The following is a 13301-nucleotide window of genomic DNA, read 5'->3' as shown; positions in this document are numbered from 1 at the left end:
GCTCCTCATCCGAATCTGGATAGTTTGAAGCTCACAGCTTGACTGCTGCAGTTCCCATGATTGCTAGGACTCCTCGATTATCCTCATCAGTTAGATCTATTTTGGTGGCTGCTCATAAGTCTTCTACACGGAAGGTTTATCGCAGTAAATGGAAATGTTTTTCCTTTTGGGCCTCTCAAAGGTGTTTAGACTCCTTCACGGCTCCCATTTCTGCCATTCTTGATTTTCTAGCTGATATTTTTCAACATGGAGCTAGTTCTTCTGTCAGGGTTCAGTTGGCTGCCATTTATCATTTTCACGTGGACCTTGTCATATGGACAGTCTATGGGCTGCAGTTATAGGTCTCAAGTATTTTTTTCAGGTTGGGTTATCAGTTTAAATATCAGCAAACTCGATCTGGGGGTTGGAAGGTAGTGGAGGTGTATTATGGGTAAGGGAAGGAGCTTGGAGCTCAGAGCAGATGCTAGTAAGATTGCCATCTTGGATCCGATACGGATCCGGTATCCCACAGGTTGAAGACAAATTAAATAGAACTACTCAGATGGAAAGTTATGATGAGTACATAACTTCTTTTTCTCCCTTCTTATGGAGTTGACAAAGTGCAGTTATCGCAAGCTTATTCACAGACTGGATCTACTCACACAGCAAGAGGGGAGCTTGATGCACCCCTGCCTCGATCAACTACAACTGACGGCATGAGTGATTCAAGTTTGATACCTTTTAGGTAAAGTTGTTATGAGGATGTGCAGCAGGTACTAAAGGAGGCAAGGAAACTTGCTACTAGTTTGTAAATGGAAGAGATTTTTCTGGTTGGTGCCTTGCTATTCACAGGATTCCCAAAAGGGAAGTAGCACTTCTGATTCTCAAATATTAGTGTAAGCTACTTTAAAGATGGCTTGTCAAATGTTTCCATCAATGTGCATCTTGCAGCCATCTCAGCTTGTCTGTCTGTGGATCCATCCCCCTTTTTCTTCGTTTCTGATAAAACAGTCTCTGAAAAGAGTGCTGCATGAGACCTCCTTGCAACAAATTCCACCTCCTTGGAATCCCAGTTTTGTTCTAGAAAAACTGACCTTAACTCACTTTGAAATGGCCTCTAAGGCTGGTTTGTATTTCATTACTTGGAAAACTGTTTTACTTGTTGGCCTGACATCTGCAAGCGTCTGAGTTGCAAGCTCTGGTAGGAGAACCCTGTCTGGTTTTCCACAGGGATTTTGTGCACTAATCTGTCATTCAAGCCTAAAGGTGTTTCTTAGTCTGTCTTGAATCAAGCCATCAGACTTCAAGTTTTTCCCAGAGACAAAAAACAAAGGGAACAGATTCTACATGCATTGGATGTCCACAGGAAACTCTGTTGCTGCTTCGACATAACCAAGTACTTTAGGAAGACTAAACATACGTTTGTTTCCTGTGCTTGGACTAAGAAGGGCCCTCCCATGTCTAAACAGACTATATCCAGATAGTTGTCCTCTGTTATTGATTTTTGCTATTCCCCCAATTGTATAGCTATTCAAGGCAAAGTTAAGGAATGTTTTACCAGGGCATACTTGAAAGGGGTGGACTATAGAAGTATTCTAAAGGCAGCACCATGGTCCTCTAATCACACCTTCAGAAAGCATTACAAACTGGATTCCTTCTGTAGGTCTGGGACAGGCTTTGCTAGGACCATTGTCCTGGGGTTCCTGGTCCTTTATCCTTCCTCCTTCCAAGTAAGGCGGGCTTTTAGAGTCTACCTGTAGCCTACTATGTAGGGGTGAATGATAGTTCAACCATCCCCCTTTCTAGATAGTTGTGGTAAGAGACACAACCTCCTTTGTTTCGGTTATTGTTGTTTGGATGATTTTTATAGTGATTATTGATTTTCTCAGGATGAATCTTCCTTCCTTTCTAAGAGAATTAAAATCCTGGAAGATTTATCTCACTCTGGTCAGTAATAGGCTGCACCCTTTTGTGAGGGAAGTATATCAGCAGTCAGGAGAGTTAGAGGGAGGGTTGTTAGAGCTTTGACAAGCTGTTTGGGTGATGTGTCCTTGGCAGGACACTTCTCATAGTCTAGTGCAGCAGTGAAGAAATTGGAACCACTGTTATGGGCAAGTAGCTTTTACACAGCTTTATTCTCTGCAACAAAAGATAATCATATCACACAATGTTTTCCCAGAGTGTTGCAAAACTCAGGACTGTTTCTTCTGCTATGTTTCTGTTGAGTCCTTAGAAAGAATGATTACTTGGCCATATTTTACTGTACACCTTCCATATGTCTGATGGGAATTGGTGTAGTCATTAACATCATTTTGAAAATGCTACTTTTCTTCTTGCTTAGTGTTGTATTTTTACCATTGCACATAATGTGGTATTTTGCAAAGTGTATTTTCCCTTTTTATGTAATTTTCTTGTACTGCCACTTGACTGTTTCATAGGGTTAGTTCCTCCAGTTTAAATAAAACATTAGAAATGAACTTTGGAAAGGATTACAGAACTTGTTAGAATGTAAAGTATTTCAGGTGCTTGCCATTTTTCATTGTATTGTGAAACAAAAGGTTCTTGGTTCTCATTTGTGAATTAGGGCTTTCCAAATTAATCCAACAATCCCTCCTATAAAAGTAAGAAGTAAAACTGGCGCAAGAGTTGGTCACACTGTGACAGTTCACTCACTTCTTAATTGTTTTTTCTCAGAGCACCGTACCGAGTAAAGAAGTGACAGATGGCAGTAGTGGGCCAGCAGATGTTTCAAACAAGAAGATGGATTAACTTAACTCTGAATCACCTTCCGAGAACCAAGCTGTGAAATTAACTAGGACCACATGAAGCTAGAGAAATTAAAGTCTATTTACAAAGCATATTATTGTCTGTAATGTACTTTCAGTGATTAATTTGTTCCTTTTAATTGCTAACTTATTTTTATATTCTGTATCCTGGATTGTATGTACTGGTTCAAAAAAGAGTGAGTAAAAAACTTGACTGGAGAATGACAGACTTTAAAGTAATTTCCATGCCTGGAAAGACAATTATACGGGAGTTGGCAAAATGGTTGGAAGTGTTTACCTCACTAATACAAGGTACTGGGTTTGATTCTTACCTTCAAGGGAAATTGGCTAGGCTTAAAATGGCCCATATGGGCAGCAAGTCTCGTATTTGCCTTTGAACCCATTTATAAATATACATATATACACACACACACACACATTGTATGTATGTATATATATATATATATATATATATATATATGTAAATATATATGTAAATATGTAGTGCCCCAACTACATACATATGTAATGAAACATTGTTTGCAAGCCATCAGCCCTCCTCAGATAAATTTAGACAGTTGATTTCCCCTTAGTGTGAGAGCAGAATGTAGTAGGCTGTAATCCAGGCAGCCATAGGGTTTTCAGCTTATGACCCAAGTACCCACATCTAGTAGTTAATAATGTGCCCTTAGTTTTACAAGGGCTTTTTGTGCCTTCTCTTTCCACTCTTTGCTTATGCATTCCACACACACTATACAGAAGATTGCATGTACTGCACCTTGGCAGAGCCAGGTAGATGCTCCCTGTCCATGTCCAGCAAGATGTTTTCATGCTTCAGAGGTGGGAGTCGGCATTGCAGCAAACTATACTGTCTCCTTCCTTCAGGTGCACTCATTCCACATTCTCTGTTTGTCTTGTCCAGTGCCCGAATGGTTAATTGAACATGGGTCATCGGAGTCATACTCGGAATTTTGTCCCATGTACACCATGGGGTTGCTGAGGCTAATTTATTAGTACTTTTACCCCCCCCCAAAGAAAAAAATGCAAACGTTGTAGTCTGACAGCCCATTGAGTGAGGAATGAATTGATTGCTGCAGTCCTTCCTCTAAAAAAAGTTCTATGATGTTTAATTGTATGTGGTAGGAAGCAGGCTTCCAATAAATACTGTATTGATTTTACTTAAAATATCAAACATTTTGAATGTACTGCAGTATATATGTAATCTTCTGGGCACCTATGAACTTTGACAAATACATGGGTCATATGCAGTATGTGTACTTGCATGTTTGCTGCATGAGTATTGTTTGTAGATTTATATCACTCTTTACTACTGCATATAACATAATTGTACAAATTTGCACTAAAACTGTCAGTGTCTGTCCAGTTAGAAAGTATCACAAAATGTTAACCAGAAAATGTATGATGCAAGCAGATTAGAAGTATGGGAAACATACTAATGTTTATTTCAACTTTAACTGGACATGTCCCATTAAGTCAGACGCACCATTACAGAGGTGACACAATGTGCTGACTGCACCCAAGCAACACTGGAGATCCTACACCCTGGAACAGAGGGGCAGCAGTAGGAATCATTCATGCTTAGAAATGTTTCTCAGCGTAGACTGCTTTATGTTGTGTGTTGCCCGTTTTATATTTGACAGCAGATCATGGTTATTTACCATTTGTTGATTTTGTAACAGCTGGTGAATGTTTCAAAGTTGTACTTAACTGTAGCATTGCATAATTTGAAGTTCTCAATTGTGATACTAATAAGTTTGTTAGAATGGTTCACTTGCAGAAGTTACACAAGTAGAAGCTTCTTGTTTCTTGTGGGAGATAACCGATTCCAGAGGTCTTAAATATGTACAGCCTTTGAATTATTAAAATATCTGGGATAGCACTAGCATATGTTAGTATGTTCACTGGTTCTGTGCCTAATGCAATAGACAAGTTTTAGCAATTTGATTTTTTTCATAGTATAGATGTTTATATGGGCAACACAGAAGTATATCCTAATGTGTGCATTTATTGTTCTGAAGTCTGACTCACAAGAAACCTTGAATAGCCATCAGGTGCCTGGACAAGTTAATGCACTCATGGTAATGAATTTGTAATGTGGACAGCATGTGGTCTTTCAACAATAGCACAGCATAGCCTACAATGAAGGAATACATGAAAGAATGAACTAAACAGTCTATTACCAGTTACCTCAACTACTTTTGTGCATGTGTTACATTGTATAGTCTTCATTTAAATAAAAACTACACTATCCCTGAAATTTTAGACCTTTGAGAAGAAGCAAGTCAGATTCTCTTACTGATAAATCTTTGAAATACCTTACATGATTTTACTGAGGTATGTATTAGAAAATGAAGAAAGCCTTGTAGTTTGAATAACAGTGAGTGAAATGAAGGCCAGTAATTGTATATTACATTTTATTGAGACGTATGAGCAGTAAAACTACAGAGTTATGTGGTGCAAATTTTATCATACATTTCAAATGTTGAAGCAGTTGGCTACAGGGTTTGTTTTCTGCTCCTTGAAAGTAGATGATGGTATGTTCCTTCAGAGTCTTCTTTACACCTATGAAATGAGTGTCCTGTTTTGATTTTTCTTCGCACATTATGTTTTTTTATGTATGTGTAAGCAGTGGATTCTTTGTAATGCTTCTTACATAAACTGATCTGTCTGCATACTCCTTAATGAGTGTTTGCATTTTTACTCAGAAAACCTGGGCTAAGTCTGTTTTAAGGATTTATTTTACTGTCTTTCATCAAGATAGTCTTCATGACGGTATGTATTTTCTGTGTCAGTCTTGCTGCAGAGTTTAATTGTCTTGGATATCCTTATGAATTCCTTTAATTACCAGTCGTGTGATTGCAGTTGTTCTTTGTGTTTCACTGTTGCAGTCATCACACTTGGGTTACCTGCCAAGGGTAGCCCTCAGTCGGCACGAATACCAGAGGCTTAGTATTTCTGCGTCGGTTGCTGTCACTTCCGGACTGATGTCAGGTCATCAGTGGTATAAAAACAGGCAGTCGACGCCATTACATCAGTCTTTCTTGCTGAGGAGCCGGAAGCAGAAGCAGTTCGCACGAGTGCCAGTCGGCCGCTACCTGAGTTTTCGTTTCCGAAATTGAAGTAGAAGTCTTCTAAAGCCAAGTACCCTGTTGGGGATCCTTTCTTCTTGCTCTAACCGATGTCAGAAAAAGTTGACAATTGTCTCGCCAGTGGAAAGCAAATACCACACCGAGATTTCTATTCTTACTGCTTCACCTGTTTAGGCCCAGACCACGACGCCCCTCGCTGCTGGTTTTGTGCTTTGTTCAACTCCCAAACTATTCATCGTCGGGCCCTTTATTGTAGCTAAAACCTTTCGCTGTCTTATCTCCATATTCCGAAATGGCTTCGGTAAGCCATCCGACTACCGATCTGAAAAAAACGTAAGGATAAAGACAGAGGCAGACCGCACAGGTCCAAAACTGCCGACGACGCTTCTGTTAAGCTAGTCGCCAGTTCGCTGGTACTCTGGTGCTTTCGCAGTCCCTGATGCCTGCTTCGATGGATTTGCAGGCCACTACCGAGACCTGTTCAGAGTCCGGTATGCCGTGAGACTCTTCCTTGACTATGGAGCCTGCGGATGTCTCTACATTGGATGGGTCCGGAACTGCTGTGCAGGCACCGACTTCTGAGGAAGTTCTTTGCACTACCGATATTCGACACAAACCGACGACTTCTTTCACATCTTCAGTTCTTTCTAAAACTACCGAGTTTCTAAGTCCCAGAGTACGCGCTATGCCTAAAAAAAGACGACCCAAACTCAAGCGCCTGCTTCCTTGCCACAATCACAAATGCTTAAAATGGTGGAAGACCCTATCATGCTGATTAGGGGAAGCCATCCTTCCCCTGCTAAAAGGAAAAGAGACTTGTCCCCAGCAGCTCAGCTATATCTGACCAAGAGTCCGACGATTCTGAGGTTTCTGATTATGAAGACATGCCCTTATTTGCTTATGAAGATTCAGATGCAGAGAAATCCATTCCTTGTGCCTCTCCTCCAGAGGATTTTTCTTTTGGTGAAACTCTACATACATTGAGAGAGCATTTCCATTGGGAATGCCAGGATTATCCTCAGTCCAAAAAGAGACTCAGGGAATTTTTAGATTTACCACAACACAGACACTTGGCTATCCCTCCTGTTCTGGATGTTGTGGATGATGTCTTTATGGAATCCAGCCTAACTCCTGATACTTTACCTCCTGCTCCCAGGAAACCTGACTGGTACTACAGAGTCCCTGATTCACACAAATTTATTTTCAAGAATCCTACTGCTGACCCAGAGGTCATCACCCAAGGACTTAAAGGAATAAAAGCAACTTACAGTTAAGAATCCCACCTCCTCGGACAGGGATTCCCGAGCGTTCGACAGATGGGATAAAAAAGTATACACTTCTGTAACTCTTGCCATTAGAGCATTAAATTGTCAGATGTTCTTCGTGTTTCACTGTTGCAGTCATCACATTTGGATTATCTGCCTGCAAGTAGCCCTCAGCTGGCCTGAATACCAGAGTCTTGGATTCCTTCGTCGGATGCTGTCTCTTCTTCCATGACGTCAGGGGTATAAAACATGCAACTGACACCATTACATCAGTCTTTTTTTGCCACGCGGTGCCCGAAGCAGAAGCAGTTCGCAAGTGCCGGTCGGCTGACTCCTGAAATTTTCATTTTCGAGTTTCAGAACCGAAGACTTCAAAAAAGCTAAGTACCCCATTGGGGATCCTTTCTCTTGCTCTTAACTGATGTCAGTAAAAGTTAACAATTGTATTACCTGTGGAAAGCAAATACCTCAAAGATTTTCATTCGTACTGCATTCCTTGCTTAGGCCCAGACCACAATGTCCTTCGCTGTCAGTTTTGTGCCTTGTTCAACCCCCAAACTATTTGTCGTCGGGCTATATTTGCAGCAAATTATTTTGGTACTCTGTATAACTATCCAGAAATGGCTTTGGTAAGTCATCCGACTACCGATATTCTGAAAAAACATAAGGATAAAGACAGAGACAGACCGCGTAGGTCCAAAACTGCCGACGACACTTCCGTTAAGCTAGTCGCCAGTCCGTCGGTACTCAGTGAGGTGCTTTCACAGCCCAATACCCGCTACTTCAGATTCACAGGCCTCTAATGAGACCCATTCGGAGTCCGGTATGCCGTGAGATGCTTCTTTGACAATGGAACCTGCAGATGCCTCTACCTTGGATGAGTCCGGTGCCACTGTGCAGGCACCGGCTTTTGAGGGAGTATTCAGGCCTACAGACTTGCATGTTAAACCAACACCATCTTCTTCCAGGCTTAAAACTCACAGCACGCCTAGAAAACCGACGTCCAACCGCATGGTCAGGCCCATATGCCTAAAAAACAAATGCTTAGAATGGCTGAAGACCTTATTACCTTAATTAGGGGAAGCCAGCCTTCCCCCTCTAAGAGACCTAGAATTGATTTTCCTTCTGATTCTTCTGTTCAGGAATCTGATATGTCTGATGTTCATCGTGTTACCCTGCTGCAGTCATCACACTTGGGTTATCCTGTCGTCAGGCGGTCCCGCAGTCGGCCGGAATTCCAAAGTCTTGGTCTGGCGTCGGTTGCTGTCGCCTCTTCCCTGACGTCAGTGCGCCAGGGGTATATATAATGCAACCAACGCCATTTTCTTCAGTCTTTCTTGCCGTGCGGTGCCCGAAGCAGAAGCAGTTCGCAAGTGCCGGTCGGCCAACTCTTGAGATTTTTGAATTCGAATTTCAGACCAAAGTCTTCTATAAAGCTAAGTACCCCGTTGGGGAAACTTTTCTTGCCTCAGACCGATGTTAGAAAAAGTTAACAATTGTATTTCTTGTGGGAAGCAAATACCTCATAAGGATTTTCATTATTTTTGCATACCTTGCCCAGGCCCAGACCACGACGTCACTTCTTGTCGTTTTTGTGCTAGGTTTAATAAGTGTACTATTAAAAGACGCTTTAATTTTGCACAACACTACTTCCGTAGGAATTTTAACTACACCATGCCGTCGGAGCAACCGACTACTGGAGTGCACGCCACTGAACAGGTGGGCAAACATACCTTACAATGTGGGTTTGATTCTTTGGAGGCCTCCTGCAGAGCAGCTGTCACTGGGTCTGTTATACGCAGGCATGCTTGGTTAAAGGAACAAACTCTGCCTGACCTGATCATGTTGAAGCAAAACTACTGGATGCTCCCTTATAGCAGGATGTTCTTTTTGGAGTTAAAGCAGAAGTAGTTTTAAAGAAAATGGAGGATAAGGCAAAATCTATGCAGACAGTCAAAGATTTCCTACAGGTACAACCCCCTCGCTTCAGCAGAAACTGGCCAACAAAAAATTGGTCCTTTCCAGCTGCTGACAGACCACAGAGGGGTAAAAACAGACGCCCAAGGGGCAGAGGACAACCACAAGCCCAGTATAAACCTCAACAATGGGGCACTACAACACAGAAGGCAGGAGAAGACAGGTCTCAATCCACCAGAAGGCAAACTCAGTGACTTGCACCTCATCTGGCCAAGCAATACTCTCTTGGCAGCCCCCTTGGGGGGGAAACTCGCACTTTTTGCAGACAACTGGCACATTGTCACAAAGGACAAATGGGTCCTAGACATAATTTTACGAGGATACAGATTCCATTTTCACACCTTGCCAATGAAAAGAGGAATGCCAAGCCTGCCACAAAATCAATGGGCAGAGGCACAAAAAACAAATTACAGCTCTCATGGACATGAGAGCCATTCAACTGGTACCTACACGAGAGCAAGGCCAAGGATTTTACTCAAGACTCTTTCTAGTGCCCAGAAAGGACAATGCCTGGAGACCCATTCTGGACCTTTCAATTCTAAACACTTACTTACAAGTACCCAAATTCAAGATGCTAACACTACAGCAGCTTCTTCCCATGTTGGGCAAGAAAGCATGGCTAGTAATGTTGGACCTCAAGGAGGCATACCTGCATGTCCCTATCAGACAAAGTTGCAGAAGATACCCCCGTTTCATTGCAGGTTCAACCCATTACCAATTCTCTGCACTGGCCTTTGGCTTATCTACTGCACCCAGAGTCTTTACAAAATGCCTGGCACCAGTAATTGCATACTGCAGACAAAGAGGAATTCAAATATATCCATACCTGGATGACTGCCTCATCCAAGCAGGAAAGCAAAGACATTCTCTTACATCATCTGGCCTTTGTAAAGCATCTACTAAACTGCCTGGGGTACACAGTAAACGAAAAGAAGTCAGAATTAGTACCCTCACAAATAATGACATTCCTGGGTGCCAGCTTGAATACAACGGCCCAGAAGACTTATCTTACACCAGACAAACAACTACAACTGACTCAATATTTCAAGACAATGGCAACAAAGACCCAATTAACTGCAAGAATAATTCTGCAGGCCTTGGGCTTCATGGCATCTTGCATACTAATAATACCATTTGCAAAGCTGCATATGAGGAAATTACAGTGGTACCTAAAAAGCGTATGGTCTCAACACAGCCACAGCTTGGACACAATGATATCTCTCATTCCCTGCCTACAACAGGAATTTCTATGGTGGTCACAGACATGTCACCTCAACAAGGGTCAGCCTTTCAGCTTGCCCCCAGAGAGGCAAACTATCACAACAGATGCTTCAGATTACGCCTGGGAGGGCACACATGGCAGGACAATGCATTCAAGGCCTATGGACTGCAGATCAAAGAAATCTGCACATAAATCAAAAAGAGATGCTAGCTGTACAGAAAGCTCTGACAGCCTTCAAGGATCTATTACATCCAGGACAACTTGCAATAAAGACGGACAACACCACAGTAATGTGGTACATAAACAAACAAGGGGGTACACATTCCTACCCTCTATGCAGGCAAGCAATGATCTTATGGAACACAGCCCTGGCTTACCAAGTTCAGTTACAAGCTCAATTCCTGCCAGGACAGAAAAACACATTGGCAGACGACCTCAACAGAAACATCAAGGATCCTCACGAGTGGAAACTAGATCCACACATATTTGCAATGATAACTCAAAAATGGGGCCTTCCAGACATAGACCTGTTTGCCAGTCCTCAAAACTATCAACTAACAACATTTTGTACAAGGACATTTCTCCATCAAGCTTGGAAAGTGGACGCACTCTCTTTCAGTTGGAAAAATCTGACAGTATATGCCTTCCCTCCATTGCCTCTCCTCACAAAGGTTCTTCTGAAAGTCAAAAAGGAGAGACCATGAATGATTTTCATAGCCCCAGACTGGCCAGGCCAGCACTGGTACCCGCTATTGAGAAATATGGCCCACAGCCCACCATGGATATTGCCTCAAAATCCCCATTTACTCGCACAACAAAACAATCAGATTCTTCACAGCCAGCTCAAAACTTTAAATCTGGCTGCATGGCAAATCAACTAAACATCCAACCAGCTGCTCTTTCCCAAGCAGTTCTGGATGTTATTTTGGAAGCCAGAAGGCCAAGCACCAGGAAGGCTTATTCGGACAAATGGAAAATGTTTTGTGCCTGGAACCAAGCTAAAGGCCAAGACACAATTCAGCCTCACATGCCTCTCATTCTACAGTATTTAGCTGAGATGTTGCACTAAGGACTTTCTTTTTCCTCCATTAAAATCAATGCTTCAGCTATTTCAGCTCACTACAACACGGCTCCACCTTTATTTTCACATCCTCTTCTGAGGCAGTTCCTCAGAGGGGCAAAAAACATTAGACCACCCAGGAGAGCTCCTACACCAACATGGGACCTCAGTTTTGTTCTGGAAAAACTAATATTACCTCCCTTTGAACCAGCTTTCTCTGCAGATCTTCAATTCCTATCATGGAAGACTGCCCTGCTCCTAGCAATAACTTCAGCTAGAAGAGTCTCAGAGCTACAGGCACTAATGGCAGTGGAACCTTTCCTCATTTTTCATCAAGACAGAGTTTCTCTACGAACTAATCCTTCCTTTATGCCTAAGGTGGTTTCCAGTGTGGCTTTAAATCAGACCATCCACTTACCCACCTTCTTCCCACATCCACAGAACAAAGGTGAGAGACTCTTGCATTCCTTGGACATTCACAGGCAACTTCGTTACTACTTGGACAAAACTAAGGCTTTCAGAAAATCTGACCAACTCTTTGCATCCTATGCTACAGCTTCTAAAGGGAAGGCTATATCAAAGCAAGCCATTTCTAAATGGATAGGTCATTGCATACGTTTCTGCTATACCCATCATAGGAAACCAGTCCCTGCTAACATTAGGTCCCACTCTACCAGAGCAACAGCTACCTCTACAGCCTTTCTCAGGGGGGTTCCAACCAAGGAGATTTTAGAAGCTGCAACTTGGAGTTCAGTACACACCTTTACCAAACACTATCACTTGCCTCTTTAAGACCAGGACGGGCTTCGCCACTGCAGTTCTGCAGGGCCTTGTAGCCGCAACTAACCCTCTATGATACCTCCCCCCTTCCTTAGCTTTGGGATTCAACCCAAGTGTGATGACTGCAGCAGGGTAACACGATGAACATAGTACAGTTTTGTACCTACCATAAATGTAGATGTTCGAGTGTTCACCCTGCTGCAGTCCAGGTTACCCTCCCTCCATCCCCTCTGATCTACTGGCTAAATCTCTTCTATACCTTACTGATGTATTTGCTTCTAGCTGAAGGGATTTTGTGTTTGTGCAGAGGTTACTCCATTTGGTTCTAAATTCTGACCACCTTTTTGGGGGGCACCTGACATCTGGGGCAAGAAAAACTGAAGAAAATGGTGTCGGTTGCATTATATATACCCCTGGCGCACTGACGTCAGGGAGGAGGCGATAGCAACTGACGCCGGACCAAGACTTTGGAATTCCGGCCGACTGCTGGACCGCCTGACGACAGGATAACCCAAGTGTGATGACTGCAGCAGGGTGAACACTCGAACATCTACATTTATGGTAGGTACAAAACTGTACTTTTCTTCTGATTACCAGGATTTGCCCTTATTAACCGATGAGGATTCTGATGCAGAGGATTCCATTCCCTCTGCTTCCCTGCAGAAGATTTTTCTTTTGGTGAAACCTTGCATACTCTTAGGAAGCATTTCCGCTGGGAAATCCAATGACTCCAAAAAGAGGCTTAGGGAATTCTTACTCCTTCCTCAACACAGACCTTTAGCTATCCCTCCTGTTCTGAACATTGTAGATGATGCTTTCCTGGAATCTAGCCTTTCCCCAGACACCTTACCTCCAGCTCCCAGTAAACCTGACTGGTATTACAGACTACCTGACTCTCACAAGTTCCTCTTCAAGAATCCTACTGCGGATCCAGAGACCATTTCACAAGTTCCAAAGGGCATTAAGGCTACTGCTGCCAAAAATCATAGCCCTCCTGATAGAGATTCTAGAGCCTTGGGAAGATGAGGTAAAAAGGTATACACGTATACTACTTTGGCCATTAGAACTTTAAATTGCCAGTTTCGTATGTTAAAGTACCAGCAGCATATTATGGGACTACTTAAACAGAAAATGATGTTGATT

General features: G+C 42.6%; 1 protein-coding gene across 1 annotated transcript in view; it reads left to right on the top strand.

Moving 5' to 3' along the window:
* CCHR1.PART1H18orf32 (chromosome chr1.part1 C18orf32 homolog) overlaps nucleotides 1-5447 on the top strand; it is a 198404-nt gene extending 192957 nt beyond the window's left edge. Inside the window, exon 3 of the mRNA XM_044081721.1 lies at nucleotides 2674-5447. Coding sequence (XP_043937656.1) covers nucleotides 2674-2748 — 75 coding nt within the window. The 3' untranslated portion in view covers nucleotides 2749-5447. The remainder of the gene's footprint in view (nucleotides 1-2673) is intronic.
* Nucleotides 5448-13301: the final 7854 nt, after the last annotated feature.

The sequence above is a fragment of the Protopterus annectens genome, chromosome 1.part1, assembly GCF_019279795.1.
Source record: "Protopterus annectens isolate FY-2018-M chromosome 1.part1, PAN1.0, whole genome shotgun sequence".
Taxonomy (NCBI): domain Eukaryota; kingdom Metazoa; phylum Chordata; order Ceratodontiformes; family Protopteridae; genus Protopterus; species Protopterus annectens.
The sequence above is the reverse complement of the archived record's forward strand: the minus strand, read 5'-3'. Positions and strand labels throughout refer to the sequence as shown.